A 23,847-nucleotide genomic window follows, 5' to 3' on the forward strand; every position below is an offset into this window, starting at 1 on the left:
CAACATTTCGACTTTTTTCTCGAGATTGTACTTCAACATTAATCTCGACATTTCGACTTTTTTCTCGACATTTCAACTTTTTTCTCGACTTTTCAAATCTTTTCTTGACATTTCAACTTTTTCTCGAAGTGCATAATGAAAGAAAAATCTTCCCCTAGTTCTAACTAATATAGAAACATGCAGCATGTGTTGTCTTCATTCTAAGGCTTATACAAGACTTTTCATTTTTTGCGGCTCCAGACATATTTGTTTTTTGTGTTTTTGGTCCAATCTCTTTCAACATTTTGGGTTGCCGACCCCTGATCTAACCGCTCCTCCAGCGCTTTGTTCCTACCTGAGGCTGAATTTGCTGAATGTTGCTGCTGGTCAGCACCAGCACCCGCAGGGACCACAGTCCAGCGAAGGCTTGGGTGCCGATAACGCTCAGGTTGTTCCCGCCGAGCTTCAGCAGCCAGGTGCTATGAGGGAGGCCCCGGGGAACGTGCTCAAACCTGCGATCGTGACAGTCCACCAGGTCGGCGTGCTCATAGCAAACACATGGGTGTGGGCACACTCCCGATCCGTCCACGAAGGAGGCCAGGGGCCAAGGGGAGTGGAGGGCGAGAATGAGGAGAAGGAAACGGGAAAGGATATTCATAGTTCTCCGGACCGCTGAAGAAAGAAGTCTGTTCAGAGGAATAAGGAAGGAGTGGACACCTCACTGAAGCCCGGTTTTTCACGTCTCCCACGCTCTTCATCAAGCCTGACGGTCCACTTTGATGCAACTGTGAAGACGAGAAAACCAAGCAAAGTGCCATTTTTACTTCGTTCAGAACTTAAGGGAATGAACAGGAACTGAAATGCTGTTGAAAGGATTCAGTGTATGTTTGACATGTTTTAAAGTATGTATTTGCTGATTTAATTTCCCCTTTTGCGTTTAGCCAGGACTGATATTTTGCACAGCACGACCCGGCCCAGCATCCTGACTCTGTCTGTCTCAGCTTTACACCTGACAATGCGGGTCCTGCTGTTGCTGGCTTTGTTTCATCTATACCGGTCTGGAGATCTAAAAGGCAGTGTGAAATCTTAGCTCCCTCTCACGTCACCTGCAAAATTGGAAGTTACAATCCAATTCCCACCCTACTAACCGTCACACCTGCTAGACCTCGTAAATCCAGAGGAGTTAACACCCAGAATCACAAAGTCATTACACCATCATACCAAAACTCTGACCAAAACTCTAACCTTGCACTAGCTGACTGTTCAGTTCCTCCTGCAAGATCCCTAAAGATGGCACTGCTCAATGTCTGATCTCTTAATAATAAAACATTTATTGTTAATGACATCATTAGCTCTCACAGACTGGACTGTATTCTCTTCACCGAAACCTGGCTTAACTGATTGAAGCATCACCACCACATTTTTCATTTTCACATTGTACCAGGACTAACATGAAGGGTGGTGGTGTTGCTGCTATTTATTCAGATCATGTAAAACCATTCAATTGGGTTCATACTCTTACTTTCCAGTACTTAGCTTTGGCTATCCGATCTGTTTATCCATGTCTTCTTCTACCTCTAGCTGGTGTTGGTAAATCTCTAGGTAGTGTAAACTTTAGTGTGTTAGAGTCAGTAGTCATAGCTGCAGCTATAGAACAAGACTATAATAGTTAGTCTCAAATATAGCTTCGCGGTAGATATGCTGCTATAGGCTTATGCTGCAGGGGGGCACCGACATGATCCGCTGGGCGGTGCCTCTCACCCTTCTTCTCCTCTCCTTTTCCCTGCCTCTCTTCTCCATTACCATTTTTATTTATTATAAATATCTCATAGCTATCATTTTTGTCCATCGTTCCTGTAGTTTCTTGTGCCGGCCCCCCTTTTTTTCTCTTTTGTGTATGTTTGCAGGCCGGAGCCTCAGGAGCTGCGTTCTGGCCTGTGTTCCCGGCCCTGCCCCCCCTCTGGTCATCCCATTGCTTCTTCCACCTGCCTACGTGGATGTCTGCTGTTGCTGCTTCCGCCTGCCTGCACCCCCCCCCCCCCCCCCCCCCCCTGGTCATCCCGCTACTCCTTCCACATGACTGTTGTGTGCTGTTGACGCCCCCCCCCCCCCCTCTGGTCATCCCGCTGCTGCTTCCACATGACTGTTGTGTGCTGCTGACGCCCCCCCCCCCACCTCTGGTCATCCCGCTGCTGCTTCCACCTGCCTGCTGTGCTGTCGACGTCCCTGACTCCCCCAGTCTGGCCTTCGGCAGGAGGGTCCCCCCTTATGAGCCTGGTCCTGCTCAAGGTTTCTTCCCTCCTAAAGGGGAGTTTTTCCTTGCCACTGTTTGGCTTAAGGCTTTTCTCCCACTAGGGGAGTTTTTACCTGCCATTGTTTATATAATAATTGCTCGGGGGTTTATGTTTATGTTTATGTTTATGTTTATGTTCATGTTCTGGATCTCTGGAAAGCGTCTAGAGACAACATCTGTTGTATTAGACGCTATATAAATAAAATTGAATTGAATTGAAATTGAATTCTAACCGTGTACCGTCCTCCAAGGCTCAGAAAAGGCTTTCTAACGGAATTTAGTGAACCTTTATCCCAAATTACTGTTGAATATGATTACATCCTTATTTCTGGTGATTTTAACATTCATATTTATTGTAACAATGATCACTTTGCCAACCATTTTATTGAACTGTTATCCTCTTTTGAACTCATACAACATACTGCTGGGGCTACTCATAATCAAAGACACACTCTTGATCTGGTTATTTCCAAAGATCTTGATATAACCCCTCAGTGTACTCTTGATGTTGGGATCGCTGATCACTTTTGTATCTTCTTTAATGTTGCCTGGGAAACTAAAATTACACCTGCTCTAAAACTAGTCTAAAGACGCACCATTGCTGCTGACACAGCTGGTAGCTTTATTGCTAAATATACCAACGCTGCTAGATTATTTGGGCCATACTCTGACTCTAACCTGGACTTTACTCTGTCTCCATTGTCTTCATGTGACAACTTGATCAATGACTTTAGTCATTTAGTGACGCAAATTATGGATGACATAGCGCCTATTAAAACCAAATTAGTTTCTGGCATAAGTTTTATCTGTATGGACCAATCAGATGAAGGGGGGGCGCGCTTTTTGGCGTCTATCGTCGCCACGGTAACGCTTTTGACTGAGAAAAGTAATGCGCATCGTCGCAGGATGGAGACGCACATTTTGATGTATAACACACCTGGGTGCACGTTACGGTTCGGGCCAAGTAGCGGCTGAAGAAATGGCATAAATTGCGCCAAAATGACACGATTAATTCAAAATGGCCGACTTCCTGTTGGGTTTCGGCCATGGCGCCAAGAGACTTTTCTTTAAGTTGTGACATGATACAGGTGTGTAGCGATTTTCATGCATGTACGTCAAACCGTATGGTGGGGCTTGAGGCACAAAGCTTTCTAGGGGGCGCTGTTGAGTATGGTGGCCGACAAGGGCCAAACGCACTGCAACGGCCTAATGCGTCTCAGTTAAGGAAAACGGCTTCATGTACAGATTGATTCTAATTCACAAACTCAAAACGAGGTACAAAAAGAGGAAGGTGGTGCAAATGAAAAAATGTGCTGCAAAATCAAAGACAAATGCAGCATCATCAAACGCGCTGCAAACAAGGCCGGTTTTAGGGGGGGGCAGGCCTGGGCTGTGCACACCCAAACGTGCGTCCTGCCCACCCAATCAAAGTTATGGGGATCCTTTATTTTTTTATAATTTTATTTTTTTATAAATATAAAAAAATATCACAGAATATCTGTACCGTTTCTGATTGGGTGGGCACTGCACATCATTTTTAGACACAACAATGAACGCATACCGCAAAAGTTGTCTCGGCGGAGGGACCCGACGTCCCAGCAAAATTAGCACAACAGAGAAGTTCAGAACAGCAGACAGAGCACACACTGAAGGCTGATTTATGGTTCCGCGTTACACCAACGCAGAATGGTGCGCGTCGCCGCGTACCCTACGCCGTAGCCTACGGCGTAGGGTACGCATTGCCGCATACCCTACGCCAGGGGTATTCAACTAGATTCGGCCGGGGGCCACATCTGCAAAAGGACTGTATGGAGAGGGCCGCACAATTTGAAAATGTGGGGGTTTTCAAAATGTATTTTGCACTCAAAGACGAAGACTTATGTAAATATAATACATTTGTATTATACATTTGAATATATCTAGTTTACATATGAATTATGTATTAATTGTCTCCAGATTTAGTAATTGTGAATGTTAAATATAATATTCAGATAAAGAAATACTATTTTGAATGCAAGTTCATTTTGAAACCATGCATTGTGCAAACTTAATGAAACTGATATTGACCTACTTTTAATAAAACACGCCATAATGACAAAGCACCACTTTCCACCAAGATTTCCTTATTTGAATATTATATTAAGCATTGAGCACAAGCATTTTAGTCCATAGTAGCCAGTTTGATGTTATAAATAAGCAAAATATTAACCATAAGCTCCTTTATTAATGACACATCTGTGCATTATATCAGCAAAACAAAACAATCACGAATTATAGGAGGCTTAGAAGTTCCATCTGAAATGCAAAGTCCTCACTTATTCAAATGAAAAAAATTTCAGGCCAATCCTAGAAGCCTAATGATGTAAACAAGTCCTATAAACAACAGAGGTTAATAATAATGTGACAAACATTAACACTGTGCAACACTGGCAAAAAATCCGAAGTAAAAAACATCTCCAACAGAGATTAACATGTACAAACACTATGCATCGTTAACCAACTAAAAAAAGGCTACCAAGCATCTTAAACTTAAATGCGATATGCATTCTCTGCACACATTACAAATAAAAATCGCACTTTGTGTGAACGCATTCCTGGCATGTCTGTCTGCATGTCTGTCTGCATGTGTCTGTTAGCTGTTATTAACTCTTCGGTTTTTTCCCCACTTATTCCACCGAACACCGAAAGTGTTTTTTTTTGCTATTTTCGGCCGAACATTCGGTGCATCACTATTAGTAAAAAAAAAAAATAAAATAAAAATTTCAACAAACACCCCCTTTTTTGAAATATGACCAGGGGCCACATAAAAGCTCCTGGCGGGCTGCATTTGGCCCGCGGGCCGCCAATTGAATAGCCCTGCCCTACGCCGTACGCCAACCGCGGGTGCGGGTGCGGCATACGCCTCCTGGACCTGCACCCGCACCCGCACCGGCGCTCTCCGCCCTTTGCCGGGACTACAGACTACAAAGAAATATGGTTCCAACTGAACAAATTATCTCTTAATATAAAAAAAAACTAATTTCATTTATACTCTGGAAGGAAAAAATATGATCCAGAAGAAGCCAACCTTTTTATAGAAAGGAATAAAATTAATAAGGTATCTTTGGCTCAATTTTCGGGTGTAATTGTTGACGAAAAATGTTGTTGGAAAGATCATATCGACTCTGTGGCCAGAAAGGTGTCAAAGTCGATAGGAATCATTAGGAAAATCAGTCCTGTTCTCAATAGATCCTGCCTGTTGACTCTGTATTCCAGTCTTGTTTATCCATATCTCTTGTATTGTAATGTTGTCTGGGCCAGCACCTGTCGCACATATCTCCACAAACTTGATTTACTTCAAAAAAGATTTGTTAGAAGAGTCACAAGGTCAGATTTCCAGGCCCCATCTGTTCCCCTTTTTTCTAAGCTCAAGATTATGAATATTTTTGATATCAATAAAACATATATATGAGATATGCAAATCTCTATTTTTATTTACAAAATTCTGTATTTAAGCCAATCACTACCACTCCACTTCCAACAATACTTTTGTATCCACCTTATTCCTACGGCCCATGAGGCTTTGCGCGAATTGTGGGAGCTACTTCCGGTGCTGCCCCAACCGGCGTTTGTTTACATGCTGAGTGAACGCGTTAACCCTCTTTCTCCGAGCGTCGGGGATATAAAACATGTGGAAACACCACCTGTCACAGCTCAAACGGGACAATATCATCTCACCTCTGCCTCCTGCTGTTGAGGGATGGGAGGACGACCTGAAGAAGTGAAGAAATGCTTAGAAGATGAGAAGTATCTCATTCTTCCCAATGGGCAAAGTGGATACTCCTCCAGGTGGGTAAATATTGTTACTTATCAGTACTCGAGATGAAGGGGGATGGCATCCCCCCAGAAATAAAAACAGTCCAAATCATCCCCCTTTCCATCCCTTATGTCATTTCATTAATGAATGTGGTTTTACTGCTATTTCAACATTTAGAGTCATCACCAGAAAATAACATTTGGCAATTTTCACCTGTTTCAAGTAAATTTTCACCTGAAATAAGTAGGAAAATCTGCCAGTGGGACAAGATTTATCTTCTTATTACAAGCAAAAAAATCTTGTTCCACTGGCAGATTTTTCTACTTATTTTAAGTGAAAATCTACTTGAAACAGGTGAAAATTGTTGTTTTTTCCAGTGATGAGTCTTGTTTTAAGTGTAATGAGATTTTTTTTTTACTAAAATGAGACATTTTAAATAGAAATAAGACAAATATTCTTGTTAAGATTGTGAGTTTTTGCAGTGATCCATGTTACTTATCCTGTGAAGGACAGAGTCATATTGATAAGTTCAGAAAAGTGTTTTTTATTGTTGTGTTTTGATGTATTTGATGTAAGCCCAGTGGATATTTAAAGCTTACAGAAGGCTGCATTTAACTGCTGCTATGTCATTCCTGCAGTATTTCTGCAGGTGTTTTTGGTCAGTGCTATTGTTTGTAATATATTATATTATTTGTAATCAGCACAAATTATCTGTCCCCAGATGATAAAATCCACCACCCCCCCTTTTTTTTTTTTTACAACTCGAGTACTGCTTATAATCTATGAACTAATGTGACAGGTAGGCTACTTGTGAACCTACATTAAGACAAACTGTAAGCCATCTTTTATATTTATTCTTTCAGGTCCAGCTGGCAGTGATGTGCCTGGGGCTGCAGAGCTGCAAGCTGGTTATCTGGACACCAACTGAGCACCTGGAGTTCCAAATTTCATTTGACAAAGACTTCAGATACACACATGAAACACCTCCAGAACTTTTCACACATGCTTCACACAAACATTTGTAGATGAATTTGGTACAAAGAAGATTCAGCTCTGCCTCTCTGTATAAAGCTAGGGGGAAAACAGTACAACAGACTTCATTTTTGTTTTCAGTTTTATTAAAAACAGAACCTGAAAGATCCCCTCCTGACATATTAGGACATACAATATAGGGACATGAATCAAAACATTTTAACAGAAAAATATTGTTTAACAAAAGCACATTACATTTGTGTCTTAAGTGAGAGAAATTCAGTTTACTGTCGGAGGACTTAAGAAACCAGAAAATATTCACACCTGACAAACTGAAATCACAATATTTAGACTTTTATTTCCTCAAAAAAACAACAATTGCAGCTGGACCTCAGTTGTTTTCAGAAAATGTTAAATGAATGAAATATGTAAGTGCAGCTCTACAAACTACATACAGCACTTACCCTGTTGAGAGTTATTTGTTAAAGATACTGTAAGTGTAACGGTACCTAAATTGTTTTCAGAAAATGTTAAATGAATGAAATATGTAAGTATGTTTAAGTGCAATATTAAATGTCTTCTCACTTTTCACTTGAAATAAACTCAGCTCTTTAATTCACTAAACCAGCACAAATCTTGAGCATTTTGTCAATTTTGGGCACAAAGTTAATTTGGTCCTGTTTGAGAAAGAATCTTGTACACCCTCAGGTTCCTTATTCAACATGAATGCGGGCGTGAGCAATGCGGCGTGTGTGAGTGACCTCCTCACTGGTCAGCTGGCATCCTTCACCTGTGAATGCTGGAATGATTAGCTTCACCCTACGCTCCTCCAGCAAGTCTCTAACTGTGAAACCACGGTCACCCATCACCTCATCTCCAGCACGTAAATAATAGAATAGGTGTGGTCCTCCATCCCTGGGTCTGACCACTGTGTTTGGGCATCACAGGAAGCTTTGGTGTTGATCACAGCTCCTCCTCCTGATCCATCTGGTCAGGCTCATCTGAGGGAGCAATACAGTACACAATTATTAACCACTAACACCCCCAGCCCCCTCATCAAATGTACCTGGGGGAAGACCCACAACCCCCCACCTGCAACCACATCACCTAAGCCCTCCAGAAGTTTAGGAAAATACCGGTACATTATCACAGCCAGTACTGGAGTTGAGGGGGGATGAGGGGGGATGGCATCCCCCCCTGAAATAAAAACGCTCCAAATCATCCCCCCTGTAAAACTGTCACCCCCCCTTTCCATCCCTTATGTCAGTTCATCAATGAAAGTGGTTTTACTGCTATTTCAACATTTACATTTAACATTCTGGTTAGAGTCATCACCACAAAAATGTGACAATTCTCACCTGTTTCAGGTAAATTTTCACTTGAAATAAGTAAGAAAATCTGCCAGTGGGACAAGATTTATCTTCTTATTACAAGCAAAAAAAGTCTTGTTGCACTGGCAGATTTTTTTACTTATTTTAAGTGAAAATCTACTTGAAACAGGTGAAAATTGTTGTTTTTTCCAGGGATGAGTCTTGTTTTAAGTGTAATGAGATTTTTTTACTAAAATGAGACTTTTAACTAGAAATAAGACAAATATTCTTGTTAACATTTAGAGTTTTTGCAGTGATCCATTTTACTTATCCTGTGAAGGACAGAGTCATATTGATAAGTTCAGAAAAGTGTTTTTATTGTTGTGTTTTGATGTATTTGATGTAAGCCCAGTGGATATTTAAAGCTTACAGAAGGCTGCATTTAACTGCTGCTATGTCATTCCTGCAGTATTTCTGCAGGTTTTTTGGTCAGTGCTATTGTTTGTAATATATTATATTATTTGTAATCAGCAAAAATGATCTGTCCCCATATGATCAAATCCACCATCCCCCCTGATTTCTTTTTTACAACTCGAGTACTGACCACAGCTAAGATTTAAAATTGAATTAACAAAAAACTTTTTTCTTATCAACATGTCTGTAGTGAAACTATTGTATTTTTATTCTAATGCTGCCCTGCAGTCCGTGCCATAAACACACTTTGTATTTTAACTGCACAGAAAATAATAATAAATAATACTAAAGGTTGTCATTACCGGACAAATACTACAATGCTGTGTCCTCCATACACCTGAAATCATAACTGATATTCTCATTACATTAACCTGAAATCACACCTGATATTCTCATGAAATTAACCTGAAATCATACCTGATATTCTCATGATATTCCTGTCAATCCTCTGAGGATTCCCGTCTCTCCTCCGGCAGTCTGTCGGATCCGAGCCACAAAGTATGATGCAGGTTTTCCTCCACAAAACGACGTACCCGAGCTCCGCAAGGACATTTTAGTAAATGCTACGGTTGATAAACATGTTAAACATTAAATGTCAGAAAACAAAACCGTAACTTCTCTGCTAGATTGAAAGGAAATTGCTTTAAAATAAACCGCTGTTCATGCTCAGCTGCCATGGTTAGTCAATGGCGTTACGGAACTTCCGGCGGCTAACCGGAAGTTACTCCCACAGCAGTTTCTACAGTAGAGGCTCCAGGAATAAGGTGGATAAAATCCAATATTCACAGTTATCCAACTAGATCAGCATCTCATCTCCATCCACCCCGATGTCGCACCATTACAGGGAAATATAACATTAAACACAGAGGAGTCGCCCTGTGGAATAACATCTGGAACCTAGTTCCTAGCACTCCATCCCTCCTTGTTTTCAAAAAACGATTAAAAAACAAACTCCTAGCTGAGATTTAAACAGCTGCTGACCCAGTACCATCAACGTCTGCTGTAGCTTGTGTGTCTGTCTCTACATGTACATACAAGTACACTGTACATACTATATATCCAGATGCTCTTTGTTTTGGTTTATACTACAGTCTGCTCCTTTTATCATATTTTTATGTCTATTTTAACTCTTATTCAATTATATTGTTTTTTTTTTCCAAAGCATTCTTTGTTTTACTGTCTAAGTGTATCATAGAGGGGAGGCCACTCAATAAGCCTCTCAGGTTTTTTTTTTTTTATTTCTTTTTAATTTTCTCTAAACACACTGCATTGTATTTTTTTCTTTTCTTCTTTCAAAAATGTGCAAATAAATAAATCAGATCAAATCAAAAATAAATAAATCAAAAAATCGGAGAATGTGAGTGGAGTTTAAAATGACCTCAAATACAGTGCAACATCCTTCAGAGACATAAAAACAGAGGCAGTTTTTCTGCAGCCCAGTTAAAACCACTGCTGTACTGTACAGTCCTGCAGCCAGATGGAAGCCTGCACTTAGTATTAGTTAGATAATGTCACAACATTCGGCTTAGTTGTAACATCAGATGGAGGATAATGAGTGAACGTTGCCTTTTCCCCCAAAATGTGTTTCTGACCCTCCCTCCTGTGTTTTTGTAGTTGTACTGTTGACCAAACATTCCCTTTTAAAAAAAAAAAAAAAAGATTATATACAAAGTTAAAAGAAAATAAATAGATAATTTAAATTGAAAAAGTGGATGCAAAGGCCAACGTTTCTTACTATACTGAAGTTTTATATATTTATGTGTATGTTTTTATACATGATTACATAGTACATAGAGATTAGGAGACATTTTGATGCAATTTAGATAAAAAAACATGTCTGAAAAGAGGAATATTATCAAATGCCAAATTCACGAGTCATTGCAATCGTTCATTATGTAAGAGATTTACTCATAATCTCTCTGCATGAAGGCTAACAGTTTTGTTTTTCACCAGATAAATCCAGTTTTTTGCCATCAAAATATATTCATAAATATTAAGAGTGGCCCAGCAGAAAGAATCTAATTCAGGTAGCCTGACACTGGTGTGACTGCATATGTACATTTTATACCTGCATTCTGCTACACCAGTAATGTTTTACTAAAATTTAGCATTTACTTTCTTATTCACAAGATATATTTGCTCATAAAAACTGCAGTTTATAAAAATTAGTTGCATCCATTTTCTAAACGTCTGACTAACCTTTTCTGCTGGTAAAGCGCTCCGACGTTTCCATCCTGGATCCTAAACTTGTGTATGGCCCCTGAATGTGAAAATGATGCTGAGACGAGGCATATGTAGAGGTGATGGACACAGCGATAGACGCAGTGGTGGAAGACAGCTGGGTTAATAATCCTCTAATCCTCTTCAGTCCCTAAATGCTTCCTCTCATCCAGAGAACTGTACGGAGATATCGTGCTTCTGCCTCTGATCTATCTTCTCTCATCTCATGTTAATACCACTGTAATGACCCTCCCATTCCCTGCTGCCTTTTCTGTGTGACGCTTGCATGTTGTGCATACGGCACCTTGCAGGTTTTCATTTTGAAGCTAATGCAGAGGAACATGACCTCTCAGAGATGGCCCAAAAAGTGAGTCATTTTCCCTGTGCCATGCAGTGTCAATAAGGGGCGCTAGGGCGCCGCCCCCATTAAAATTACAGGAAAAAATAAATAAATAAATAAAAAAATATAGACACAGTACACATAAATTACGTAATAAAAAGTAAATATCACATCTGTGCACTCTTAAAATGTGTCTGACTTAATCTTTCAAGCCTTCCCATCCCACACTGGGTTTATTCAGAGTTGTTTTTTGTGCAGACTGAAATACATAGGTTTCAATGGCCAAATGAGTGTGTATTGCATGTTCTTAAAGGTATTGTGACATCATTTTTAACATGCTTTTAACACTATTAAAAGTCTTGGCCAACATCCCTCAAATGTGTCTAAAAGAGTGTAACAAGAAAAACTTCACTCTAGTACTCCATTCTGTCCTTTTTATTACAGTGTTTTTTTGTGCCGTGAAAAACGCTTCCTTTTTCCCCTTTCCTGTCAATCATTGCCCCGCTCCTCCTCCAAACCTCCTCCAACCAACCGCGACACACTTCTGCCGTCTTCACACACACGCGCGCACACCGACCACAAACACCCACACACAGCCCAGACAGGGCGACTACAGCCCGGGGATGAAGTCCAACCGGGACCAGAGGACCGGGACCGCAGCTCCCCGCGAGCCATACGCTCACAGCGGCGTCGGAGAGTTAAGCCGGGAGCGACAGGCGAAGCATGCACGGAAAAGCAGCAGGGCGAAGCAGACAGTCCACAGCAAACAATCACAAAAATAAAGGCATGTAAATAAAGTGTCCCCTTATCTTAAGTCCAGTCAGTGGCCGCGGGTCTTCTTAGCTGTTTTCCTCCGGTGATTAGAACAAAAGAGGCTCTAACACCTCCGTGTTAAGCCTGATTTATGGTTCCGCATTAAAACGACGCAGAGCCTACGCCGTAGGGTTCAGCGTACGGTGCGCGTCGCCGCGTAACCCTACGCCGTATGCTCTGCGTCGGTGTAACGCGGAACCATAAATCAGCCTTTATGGTGCGCTGGAGAGGAGGCAGCGAGCTGGGTGGAGGGGGCGGTGATTTAGCGGGCCCTGACGTCACGGCCCGCCACCAAACCAGGTGCGCCGTTTTTGCATAGTTATGCGGAAAATCCCAGGAAGCACACAATACACTGAATGTTAAAAGTTCGTTGTTTTTTGGGTGTAATTGATGTCAAGACACCCAACAAAACACAAAAAATCAAGAAAAATGTGTTTTTCATGTCACAATACCTTTAAACTTTTCTTCCACGTGACTTCATGCTGGTCTCTAATTGGTTACTCAAAGACTCTCCTCCGTGGCCAATCAGCGTGTTTTCTGTCATTCTTCATCCAATCTGATTGATTCATGAGCTGTCAATCAAAGTCACACCCCTGACTGTAGACGCCACGACTGTTTCTGTCACTCTACAAACGGAGTCACAGCCAGAGGCAGATGTAGGGGGTGGCTACTTGGGCTCAAGCCCCGAATGTTTTTCCAAAAGCCCCGGATCTGAAAAAACAAAACAAAAATTGTCTGGTTCAATTCAATGTTCAATTCGGGCGCAGGCGCGGCGCAAACTCCGCGGCAGGTCCGTCTCGCGTCCCGCCGAGCTCGGTGGGGAAGCGTCCGCTCTGGGCCCTATCAGAAAATGCCCCTAATGGTTTTCTACCTTTGTAGAGCTACAATTTTACTGTGTTTTACTCCCTAAACCACTTCCTTTCCCCCAAGTGGTTCTTGTCTCTTGCCAGGCCGTCATTGTAAATAAGAATGTTCTTAATGATCTGCCTGGTTAAATAAAGGCCAATGACTGAATGGATATCAAATAAAGCGGTAGAATTGTTTGTTTTTTTTCTCTTTATCGTATAATGTTCACAAAATGTAATGCAATTAATGTCATGGGTTGTTTATTTTGAAGGATCAAATACTCAACATCCCATATTATCCATTTTAAATCAATATTTCAGGGGTAGCATAACTTGATAGTCCAGTAACATCCTATCAAATAATGCTCCTGTCCCTTAATGCATTCAGAGCACGGGAAGCATCTAAAATGATCTCTGCTGGCCTGATACTGCACCGCAAAATATGTAAAATTATCTAAATATCTTAAAACATTTGCCTGCGCCCAAATTGAACATTTTTTAATTTCACCGTGCCGCGCTGTGACGACTTCTCTGCGCCTCCAATAGGAGAGAAGGTGGTGGAGGGTGAAAAAGAACTTGCAGGTTGTAGATCAGAGACGATCAAGATGGAAGAAAAAATAATCTTGGCTGTGAGTCTGTGTGAGGAGTTGTGGGTACGAGACTGCAGGACTATCGTGACCTCAATAAAAAGGGACAAAAGTGGAGAGAAATCTCCCAAAATTTGGACATGCCAGTTGTGTTTAAAGGTGGTAAAAGACTTTTGGTAGTGGTAGAGAGCTATTGCAAACCGAGCTGTAGCTACTGTACGTCCAAAACGAGTGGGAAAAGGGCGGCAGGCCGGAAACATTTTTTTTTTAACTTTTTCTGACGAAAGAAACCAGTTCAAGCAGCTGCTGACTATTGTAACATTTCTATAGTAAAAAGGTCTGAATTTGTTGTCAAGTGCTTTTTGATATTGACAATATCTGTCAATAAGTCTATATAATAACTGAAAAAATCGGAAAAATGGTTCAAATATGTTATTTTGTTACTTGAAAAATGAAAAATATGTCTATGTAAAATATGCTACATGTATATGTATAATATATGTAGTGATATGTAATAAAAAATAACAAAAACATTTATGTTCAAGTAGAGTTTATAGTTGTGTTGTAATCCCCACTCGCCAGTGCGCCCCCCCAAAATGTTTTATCACCGGCCAACACTGCATCTAGCCTTTCTATCTATCTATGATCTAGCCTTTCTATCTATCTATGATCTAGCCTTTCTATATATCTATGATCTAGCCCAGGAGTCGCCAACGCAAAATGTTTTAGAGCCATATTGGACCAAAAACACAAAAAACAAATATGTCTGGAGCCGCAAAAAATGAAGTCTTGTATCAGCCTTAGAATGAAGGCAACACATGCTGCATGTTTCTATATTAGTTGTGTGGGAAGATTTTTATGCACTTCGAGAAAAAGTCGAAATGTTAAGAAAAAAGTCGAAATGTCGAGAAAAAGTCAAAATTTCGAGAAAAAAGTCAAAATTTTGTGAAAAAAGTCAAAATGTCGAGATTAAAAAGGAAAGGAAAAAAAAAGAAAAAAAGGAAAAAAAGAAGAAAAAAGAAAAAAAAGAAGAAAAAAAGAAAAAAAAAAGGTCAAACATTTTTAAAAAAAGCTCCAGGAGCCACTAGGGCGGCTCTAGAGCCGCAGGTTGCTGACCCCTGCTCTAGTCTTTCTATCTATCTATGCCACTCCCCACCAGCAGGGGGCGCTGTGACGTTACTGTGTCGTTACTGCTGGTTTACCCCCGGGAGAAGGAGAACAAGGCAATGTTGACACATGTGAACTATTATGGAGTAGTTATGATGTTTCTGGTCCAGAACCAGTACCAGCTTTGCAGTAATGTCTCCCCCTCCTGCTGAACCTCCTCACCACTAAAAGCTCAGCAGGTAACAGGTAAGCTTCTCTCTGCAACTCGTTTTCCTGTGAATAAACACGGATAAAGACGAAGCTGTCAGCCCCGTCAGCTCCGAGCCGGGGCTGCTGCGGTTTACTGACACTTTTATTCCTAGGAACCAGTTTCCTGCGCCATTACAGGCTGTTTGAGTTGTTTCTGGACGTGTTTTTAGCGCAGCCTCGCGCGGGGACCTGGAACTCAGATCATTTCCGGATTCAAAGTTAAGGCTGATTTATGGTTCTGCGTTAAATCGACGGCGTAGGCTACGCGGCGACGCACACCGTACTGCGTTGGTTTAACGCGGGACCATAAATCAGCCTTGAGTGTTAAAGTTCAGTTTGTGCCTCCATATACAGGACAGTCTCAGAAAATTAGAATATTGTGATTTTCTGTAATGCAATTACAAAAACGAAGATGTCATACATTCTGGATTCATTACAAATCAACTGAAATATTGCAAGCCTTTTATTATTTTAATATTGATGATAATGGCTTACAGTTTAAGATTAAGATTCCCAGAATATTTTGTAATTTTTTTAGATAGGATATTTGAGTTTTCTTAAGCTGTAAACCATGATCAGCAATATTAAAATAATAAAAGGCTTGCAATATTTCAATATTTCAGTTGATTTGTAATGAATCCAGAATGTATGACATTTTAGCATTACAGAAAATAAAAGACTTCGTCACAATATTCAAATTTTCTGAGACAGTCCTGTACAATTTGAAAACAAAAATGATTTTAGTGCATTTTCCTGGAACTGTGTTCCAGTTGTGCAGCAGCGATGGCGGAGGCCGGGGCCCATCTCACCTCCACCGCCAACCAGCAGCCGTCCATCTTTGAAGTTCTGGCGCAGGAGTCGCTGATGGAGGCGGTCCGGCCCGCGCTGAGACACGCCGTCAAGGTGAGACCTGGGCCAGTACCAGCCAGCCAGGCTGAGACAAACATTTGTAGTAGGGCTGCCAGTTTAGGATGCAGAACGTAACCCCAGCCTCTACTGTAGCGCCTTATGTATGGAAAAGGTTTTAAAATACGTCATACGTTATGGTGCGGAAAATAAGGTAATTTTTTGAATGGCCTGACAGCGTTAATGTGTAGCAAGGTCAAGTCTGTGCTGGGACTCAATGATCCGCCGGCTCTGGCAGGTTTTGGGTGAATCCAACCCGTCCCGCTTGGGTTTCCTGTGGAGAAGTTTTGATGAGCTGTACCTGCTGCTGGACCTGCTCCTGCAGAACCACTTCCTCAGCTCCTGCAGCGCCTCCTTCTCCGAGAACTTCTACGGCCTGAAGAGAGTTCCCGGCGGGCGGGGACTCCACGGTGGCCGGTGGCTGCACAGGAAGTCCCGCTGGCGCTCTCTCCTCCTGCTGTGCCTGCTGCCGTACCTGCGGGCCAAGCTGGAGGGCTCGCTGGCCCGCCAGCGGGACGAGGAAGACTTCTCCATCCGGCTGGCCCGGTCCCGGAGCCAGCGGCTGTACCGGGCCGCCGTGACGGCCTACCCCTACGTCAGCTCGGCCTGGCAGGCCTGGGTGTTCCTCCAGCAGCTGCTCTTCGTGTTCGGGGCCACCAGGACCCACAGTCCTCTGCTGTGGCTGGCCGGAGCCAGACTGGCCCGGCTCAGCGCCCAGGACATCCTGGACCTGGAGCAGAAGCCCGGCAGCAGCGGCTGCCCCGCCCACGGGAGGTACGTGGCTCTCTGGGAACAAGTCTGATGTTTAAGATATTACCAGGGGGATTGTTCACCCTACTCACTACCACTTCACCCTCAAGATGAAGCCACAGGCGTAGGTCCTTGTAATGTTCCCTAGGGATTGGGACACCACTTGCTACGTCACTGCGTGGTTTACGTTGGGGTACGTAAGCGACTGCGTAGTTACGTTTGCACAAACGTCACACCATATCAGGAAGCCCAGAGATAAAAGCTGTTTTAATTTCTGCTGTAGCGCTGTTAATATGCCAGTTTAAGTTTTAATATTTTTTTCAAGCGTAAAAGTAACCGTTAAAGGAGCATGAGTCTCCTTTTAAGAAATGAGACTCTATAGCGCCACCCTTCGCCACGACGGCCGTTGGGGGTACTGCAGCCAACAGTGAAGCCGGCACGGGAGAACGGGGAGAACGCACATGCAGCGTCATGTGACGTCACATCCGCAACCCAGCGCGGGAAATTCTGGCCCGGAATTGCAGCACATTTTGCAGCACACAGCCTGTTCAAGGCAACGGAGAGATACACTAGAGGAATCATTCTTTTGGGTTTGGAACGCTTCATCTGACATTATTACTATACTAGAAAACTTAAAACGTATACGAATTCTTTTCATAAATACTGCCTCAATCCGGCCCCATGCTCCTTTAAGATCCCCAACCTGGGCTCAGTTTATCCAAATAACGCCTGTTAAGAAATTTGATCTGATGTTTTCGGGGATGAGAAGAGCTGCCGGCTCGGGAGCTGATTTATGGTTCCACGTTAAATCGACGCAGAGCTACGGTGTACGGCACACCGTACGGTGCGCGTCGCCGCGTAACCTACGCCGTAGGCTCTACATTGATTTAACGCAGAACCATAAATCAGCCTTTATTCTGGCGTGATCTTCGCAACAACGAACAAGCGAGTGATTATGTACATTCACTGAGTGAATATTATGAAAGTAAAATATATATTTCTCGCTAGAAATGAAACCAAACGCATTTTTATGCAGAAACTAACTCAAAATATTGATTTTATTCACTAAAAATTAGAAATGTCCGCCATGTTTTTTTGTTTGAATAAGTCTGCAAATGATGACTTAAAGCATTCTGGGAAATTTTTCTGGCCCTCGGTCGGTGAGTCAGCATCTGAAATCCCTCGTTTACATGATGTTTTTTAATTCAGAATTAAACTATTTTCCTTCGAGTTTACATGGAAATAGTAATTCTGAATTGAGGTTTACATGGAAAACACGTTTGATGGTCTTTCTCCAATTCCTCTCCAGGTTTGGGGGTTGGGAAGGTTCTGATTGGATAGGGGGGGGACCGGAAGTTAAACTACCGGAAGAAAAACTAACTTAGACGCTACAACTTTGAAAAGCTCACAATTTAATGTTTCCTGTTTCCATCTGTTCTTTTAATGATTTCTATTTATTAAATAAATGGTCTCTGCTCTTGACCAGCGTTTACTGCTGCTGCATCTTGAAACTTTGTTTGGAAAACCAGCCCAGCGTGGAATATTGAGGGGCAGAAGCTTCATCTCAATAACCAGAATGTGTGTCTTTAAAACGTTTAAAACATTTATTCTCCTCAAACAAGCTGCAGCTTACAAACAGGGAAGAAAACAGCGGATCTTGCCTCGACATCTTCAGCACGCGGTTCGAATCTAAAGCTAGCGATGAACACACGCTCAATCATTTCCTGTAGACTTCAAAATAAAAGCATTTCCCTTTGAAACCAGAAATAGGGTATTTTCAGTACAAGCTCCATACTAACATAAGAATATTGACCATTTAACGTTTATCAGGACATGTTTACTTTACTGTAAATTAGGGGTGTAACGGTACATGTATTTGTATTGAACCGTTCGGTATAGCGTGTTCGGTTCGGAACGGAGGCGTACCGAACGAGTTTCCACACGGACATATTAAGTAGAGGACCGCACGTTGTGGAGCAGAGCGCTGCTGCAGTTGCGCTCACACCGAGAAAGTATTAAGATTAAAGAAAAAAGCACTAACTAATGAAGAACTAAAGAGCTAAGCACATAATTGTGACAAGTCCAGTGTTTCCCCTACCATTGTTTAAAAAAAAAAAAAAACAATGATCATTTACGTTTATGAGCGCCTCTGCAGCTGTTCTGCAACGTGACTCAACCTGCTTCGTTGCCTAGTAAAGCCTGAATTATGGTTCGGCGTAGAGCCTACGGCGTAGGGTACGCAGCGACATGCACCGTACGGCCGCTCGCTGCGTACCCTACGCCGTAGGATCTGCGTTGGTGTAACGCGGAACCATAAATCAGCCTTAACGATGCGAGTACGGCTGCTGAGAGCGCGGGCATATTATTATACATAATGGGATGTATAGAGTTTGTAGCCAGCCAACTATGGCGCCGGCCATAAAAATATGGCGGGCGACAGACAACATTATATAAAGTAATGTTTCTGCCAGGTACGTGTGTTTGTGTTTGCATGAGACGCTGCAGGGAAGCATGAAGTGAATAAATGTAAATAAACTGTAAATACTGTAAATAATGTAAATAGTGCATCTTACACATTTTAACTTACAGCTTTAAGTAAACATGAATTATCTGTTTCAATCCCTTTTGATAAAACAATTCATAACATGGAATATAAGCGTCATGGAGACAGACGGGCGAGGGAACGAGCAGAAAGAAAGACCGGAATTAATTTAAAGAGGAATGAGTGTAGACATGATGGCAGAATTATTCTATTCGGATTTAAAATCGGAATAAACCAGCCACTTACTTCAGAATTAAGTTTAATTCGGAATGGCCATTTTCATTCAGAATTAAGTGTTTACATGGGAATTTTTACTCATTTTAAATTGGATTTAATTTTAATTCTGAATTAAAGAGGAATTAAACTTCCATGTAAACATTGTTTGATCAATGTTACAGTTCAGATCTGGTTGTATCTGTTAAACTCCAGATGTCTGACCGCTGAGACGTGTCCTCTGTGTTTCAGTCTGGGCCGGAGAACGTGGTGGCTGCTGTCCCGGGCGGCCAGCGGCGCCGCCGTCTCCCTGTCCACCTCCCTGTCTCTGGGCGTCTTCTTCCTGCAGTTCCTGGAGTGGTGGTACTCCTCGGACAACCAGAGCGCCGTGAAGGCGCTTACGTCCCTGCCGTCCCCGCCGCCGCCCCTGCACCTGCAGCAGAACGGAGACGCAGACGGCCGGCCGAGCGCTGACCACAAGTGCTGTCCGCTGTGCCGGAAGCAGCGCAGCAACGCCACGGTGCTGTCCACCTCCGGCTTCGTCTTCTGCTACCGCTGCATCTACACGTACGTGAAGGCCAGCCGCTGCTGCCCCGTCACCGGGTTCCCCAGCGAGCTGCAGCACCTCATCAAGATCTACTGTCCAGAGAGTTAGAGACGCTGGGGGTCAAGCCCGGCCCAAACACCGGCCCTGCCGGCCCACACGCCGGCCCTGCCGGCCCTGCTGGCCCAGACACCGGCCCTGCCGGCCCAGACGCCGGCCCTGCCAGCCCAAACACCGGCCCTGCCGGCCCTGCCGGCCCAGACGCCGGCCCTGCCGGCCCAAACGCCGGCCCTGCCGGCCCAGACGCCGGCCCTGCCGGCCCTGCTGGCCCAGACATCCGGCCCTGCCGGCCCAGACGCCGGCCCTGCCGGCCCAGACGCCGGCCCTGCCGGCATTCCCTATGCAGGCTTGTAGCACCCTATAATGTAATAATTTCCTGAAAATGTAATAAAATTTGCACTTAACTCAATTGAAAATGTAACAAAACCCAATAATGTAATAGCTTCACCAATAATGTAATAAAATATCCTGACCGATATTGTAATAACATTTTTACCAATAATGTAATACCTTATTACATTATTGGGAATTTATTACATGGTACTCAAAGTCTGCAATTTAACCCAATAGTCTTTCTGGTGTTTCAAATCCAGCGTATAAAACATTCTTAGATACTTAAAACACAAAATGTAGAACTCTGGACTGAAAATAAACATATATATTACATTATTTGTCAAGTATTACATTATCAGTTTTGGAGAAGAAAAAAAAAGACCCACCTGAAAATGTAATAAATTCCCAATAATGTAATAAGCTGTTATATTATCGGTAAAAATGTTATTACAATATCAGTCAGGATATTTTATTACATTATTGGTGAATTTATTACATTATTGGATTTTATTACATTTTCGATTGAGTTAAGTGCAAATTTTATTACATTTTCAGGCGTTATTACATTATAGGGTGAAATTATTACATTATAGGGTGAAATTATTACATTATAGGGGGCTACAAGGCCGGTTCCGATGACTGTCTGAAAACAGTTTATATGTGTAAAGGTGACCAACAGATGCTATTATTGTAAATAAAAGATTTTGTTTTTGTAAATTAAATTTTACATTAACTGTGTGATTCAGATTGAATATTAAATCTAATAAAGTATTTTCAAACTATGTTTTGTACATTTTTAGTGTCGAATGAACAGGATTCAAATGGAGTCATGAACAGAAAGATCTTTGGTGTTTTTAGCTGCTGTTAAATCATCTCGGCTGTAAATGTGTAACGATACACTAATCTCACGATACGGTACGATACACGATATTGAGGTCACGATAACAATACGATATTATAGCAGTATTTTTTTAACAACCTTGAATGAGGAACATATGACTGGAAACAATGGTCTTTTATTTGAAAGACACAAAATACAAAACAATGCTGTGCGTTTGCCCTATTGTTCCAGTTTGTAATGCTTTATAACTGTTTAAGTTTTAAAGAGAAAGCCAGGCCAACCATTTTCCACAAACTGAACTAAAAGTAAATGTCAGGTTTGCATTATGATCTTCAGTTTCATACAAGTACAAATATTTTGCCATAAACTGAATAGTTTCTCTCATGTATGATTTTACTTTTTTCTTTTCCAGAAATTTAACAACTAAAATTCAATAAATAAATAAAAGTAAATAAATACATACAATTTTACATCATAAAAAGATTGATTCATGCTCACCTTATAAGTGTAAGAGGAGATTTATTTTTGTTAAGGTTATTTTGGTAATTCAGGGTTGATTATTTTATAAATCTATTCTTTCTATTCTGATGTAAATCAGGGACTATAATGACACTAGTCAGTTTATCTGTAGTGATTAGTCTGTTTTAGATTGGGCGGAGTGATACGCCACAGTACGGCACTAGGTGCTGTTGATGTTCTAAAATCCTACACTGTTGAGGGACATTAAAGTACACTGGAACTCAGCAGAAGTTTCCCCGTGTTTATCCTACTCACCACCCCAAAAAGGTTTAATTTAATAAGGTAAGGCTTAACTCTACACCAGCCTTACAGAAGTAAAAGTTCAGAGCTCAAAACCTGCAAGAGTCCTGTGATCGGGACCAAAACGGGACTAGTTTCTTCTGAGCGGAGGAAGATTTTGGTCCACGGGTCGAGTCGCGGTCGGATGCGCGTTACTAGTCAACACAATAGATTAATATTAATAATCCAATATTGCGATACACTTGTCACCTCCACGACACGTATTGTGACGTTTTTGTATCGCAAAATTTCGTGGCACGATATATTGTTACACCCCTAACGGCTACTGACTCAGGGAGGTTGTCAGGTTCAAACAACCTCCAACATCCAAAACATAATACAAAAGAGAGAAAGACAAGAGGTTACATTTTTACAAGGACAACGGACAGAGATGATACATCTCCTACCACTCTGAAGCGCATACTGCCGACCCTCTCTTTTTATTTCCTTAGGGTGGTCCCTAGTTACGATAAGAGTTGCAGCTCTAAGGGAAAACGGCTGCAACTCGTTTACATAACCCCTTATCTTCAATTTGATATATTGCTCCTCCTTGACCTTGAAACGGCCGGTATATCTTCAACCGGGGGAGCAGTTATTGTTTTGCACATAGCTCTTTTAATTGAGCTTATGACTTCATCCCTAGTCACGCTATCTGACTTCTCCTATCTGCATAACAAACTGCAAAGTTGAGTTGTACATACACACCAAACAAGCTTAGTTTATATGTAAAGGCAATTGGAGTAAATATGAAATTAATGTTTTGGCCGTTTGTTTACACGAAAACGAAGCTCAAAGTCACCAAAAACGATAATTCCTAAAAACTCCAAAGTGGAGATTTGCAAAAACTCTGTCTTCATGTTTGCTTGTGAACAGAGAGAAACGGACATATAGGCTTCAGAACGTCATATTATGAGACAGAAACGTCACCAGCGTCATGTGTGGGACCTGTGTTTTCAATTTGTTTGGCCACCGTCAATATTTTCTTGTATTTTACCTGTTTTATATTCTAACATCACACTTAAAAGTAACTCCACTTCTCTGTCACTCCAAACGAAAGACTCGTTCATCTTGGAAGTAACTGGAAGTTACTCGTGTCATTTGTTGATGTTTTTTTCCAGGATTCTGATTGGCTAGCATGACTTTATCTTCTCGTTACACTGTCCCCTGTAGGTTTGGCTGCTCATAGCACCTTAACAGCTATTTATGTGAGTTGTGTAAATGATGGTATTTTTCAAAACGTAGAGGGGGAAATATCAGTTTTTGTAAATACCCGGCTAAGCGTAAACGTGGCCTCAGGGAGCAGTTCAGAAGCCAGACTGCTGGGGGTCCTGGAGTTGCTCAGGGAGAGGACATCTGTCTGAAAACAGCTGTTTCAATGTCCTTAGACAGGAAGAGAGGCAGTAAGACTAGAAAATATGATCCGTTTGATTAACTAGCTACCAAGCTACTGTTTTAAACACTTTATATACGTCATTTCAGCTTTTATACTGCACATCAAACATATTTACCCCCATCACATTAACACATATTGTAGCCCAGCTCCTGGTTTCTCCAAGACCTGATAGTTCCTTATGTTCCTGGCAGAGCTCTCCGTTCTCAGAGTGCAGGTTTACTCGTAGTTCCTAGAGTATCCAAATGTAGATTTGGAGGGCGGGCGTTCTGCTATCAGGCACCACTACTATGGAACCAACTTCCAATCTGGGTCAAGGAGGCTGACACCACCTCCACCTTTAAAACTAAACTTAAAACCTTTCTGTTTAGTAAAGCCTATAGTTAGTGTTTAGTAAACCTCTAGCTAGTGTTAGTAAACCTCTAGTTAGTGTTAGTAAACCTCTAGTTAGTGTAAGTAAACCTCTAGTTAGTGTTTAGTAAACC

At 42.0% G+C, this 23,847-nt stretch overlaps 2 protein-coding genes across 2 annotated transcripts in view; one reads left to right on the plus strand and one right to left on the minus strand.

Annotated features, from left to right (window-relative positions):
- Positions 1–11,216, minus strand: part of si:ch211-237i5.4 (leucine-rich repeat-containing protein 70) — a 24,482-nt gene extending 13,266 nt beyond the window's left edge. The window contains exons 1-2 of the mRNA XM_061712371.1: positions 11,024–11,216; positions 335–764 (exon numbers count right to left, since the gene is read on the minus strand). Of these exons, the coding sequence (XP_061568355.1) occupies positions 335–637 (303 nt within the window). The 5' untranslated portion in view covers positions 638–764; positions 11,024–11,216. The remainder of the gene's footprint in view (positions 1–334; positions 765–11,023) is intronic.
- Positions 11,217–14,838: 3,622 nt separating this feature from the next.
- On the plus strand, positions 14,839–21,115 carry pex12 (peroxisomal biogenesis factor 12). Its single transcript, XM_061711062.1, has 4 exons — positions 14,839–14,982; positions 15,756–15,888; positions 16,130–16,665; positions 19,649–21,115. Exons 2-4 carry the CDS (start codon positions 15,769–15,771, stop codon positions 20,049–20,051), a joined length of 1,059 nt encoding a protein of 352 aa, XP_061567046.1. The 5' UTR covers positions 14,839–14,982; positions 15,756–15,768; the 3' UTR covers positions 20,052–21,115.
- The last annotated feature ends 2,732 nt before the right edge of the window (positions 21,116–23,847 follow it).

The sequence above is a fragment of the Cololabis saira genome, chromosome 21 (assembly GCF_033807715.1).
Source record: "Cololabis saira isolate AMF1-May2022 chromosome 21, fColSai1.1, whole genome shotgun sequence".
NCBI classification, from domain to species: Eukaryota; Metazoa; Chordata; class Actinopteri; order Beloniformes; family Belonidae; genus Cololabis; species Cololabis saira.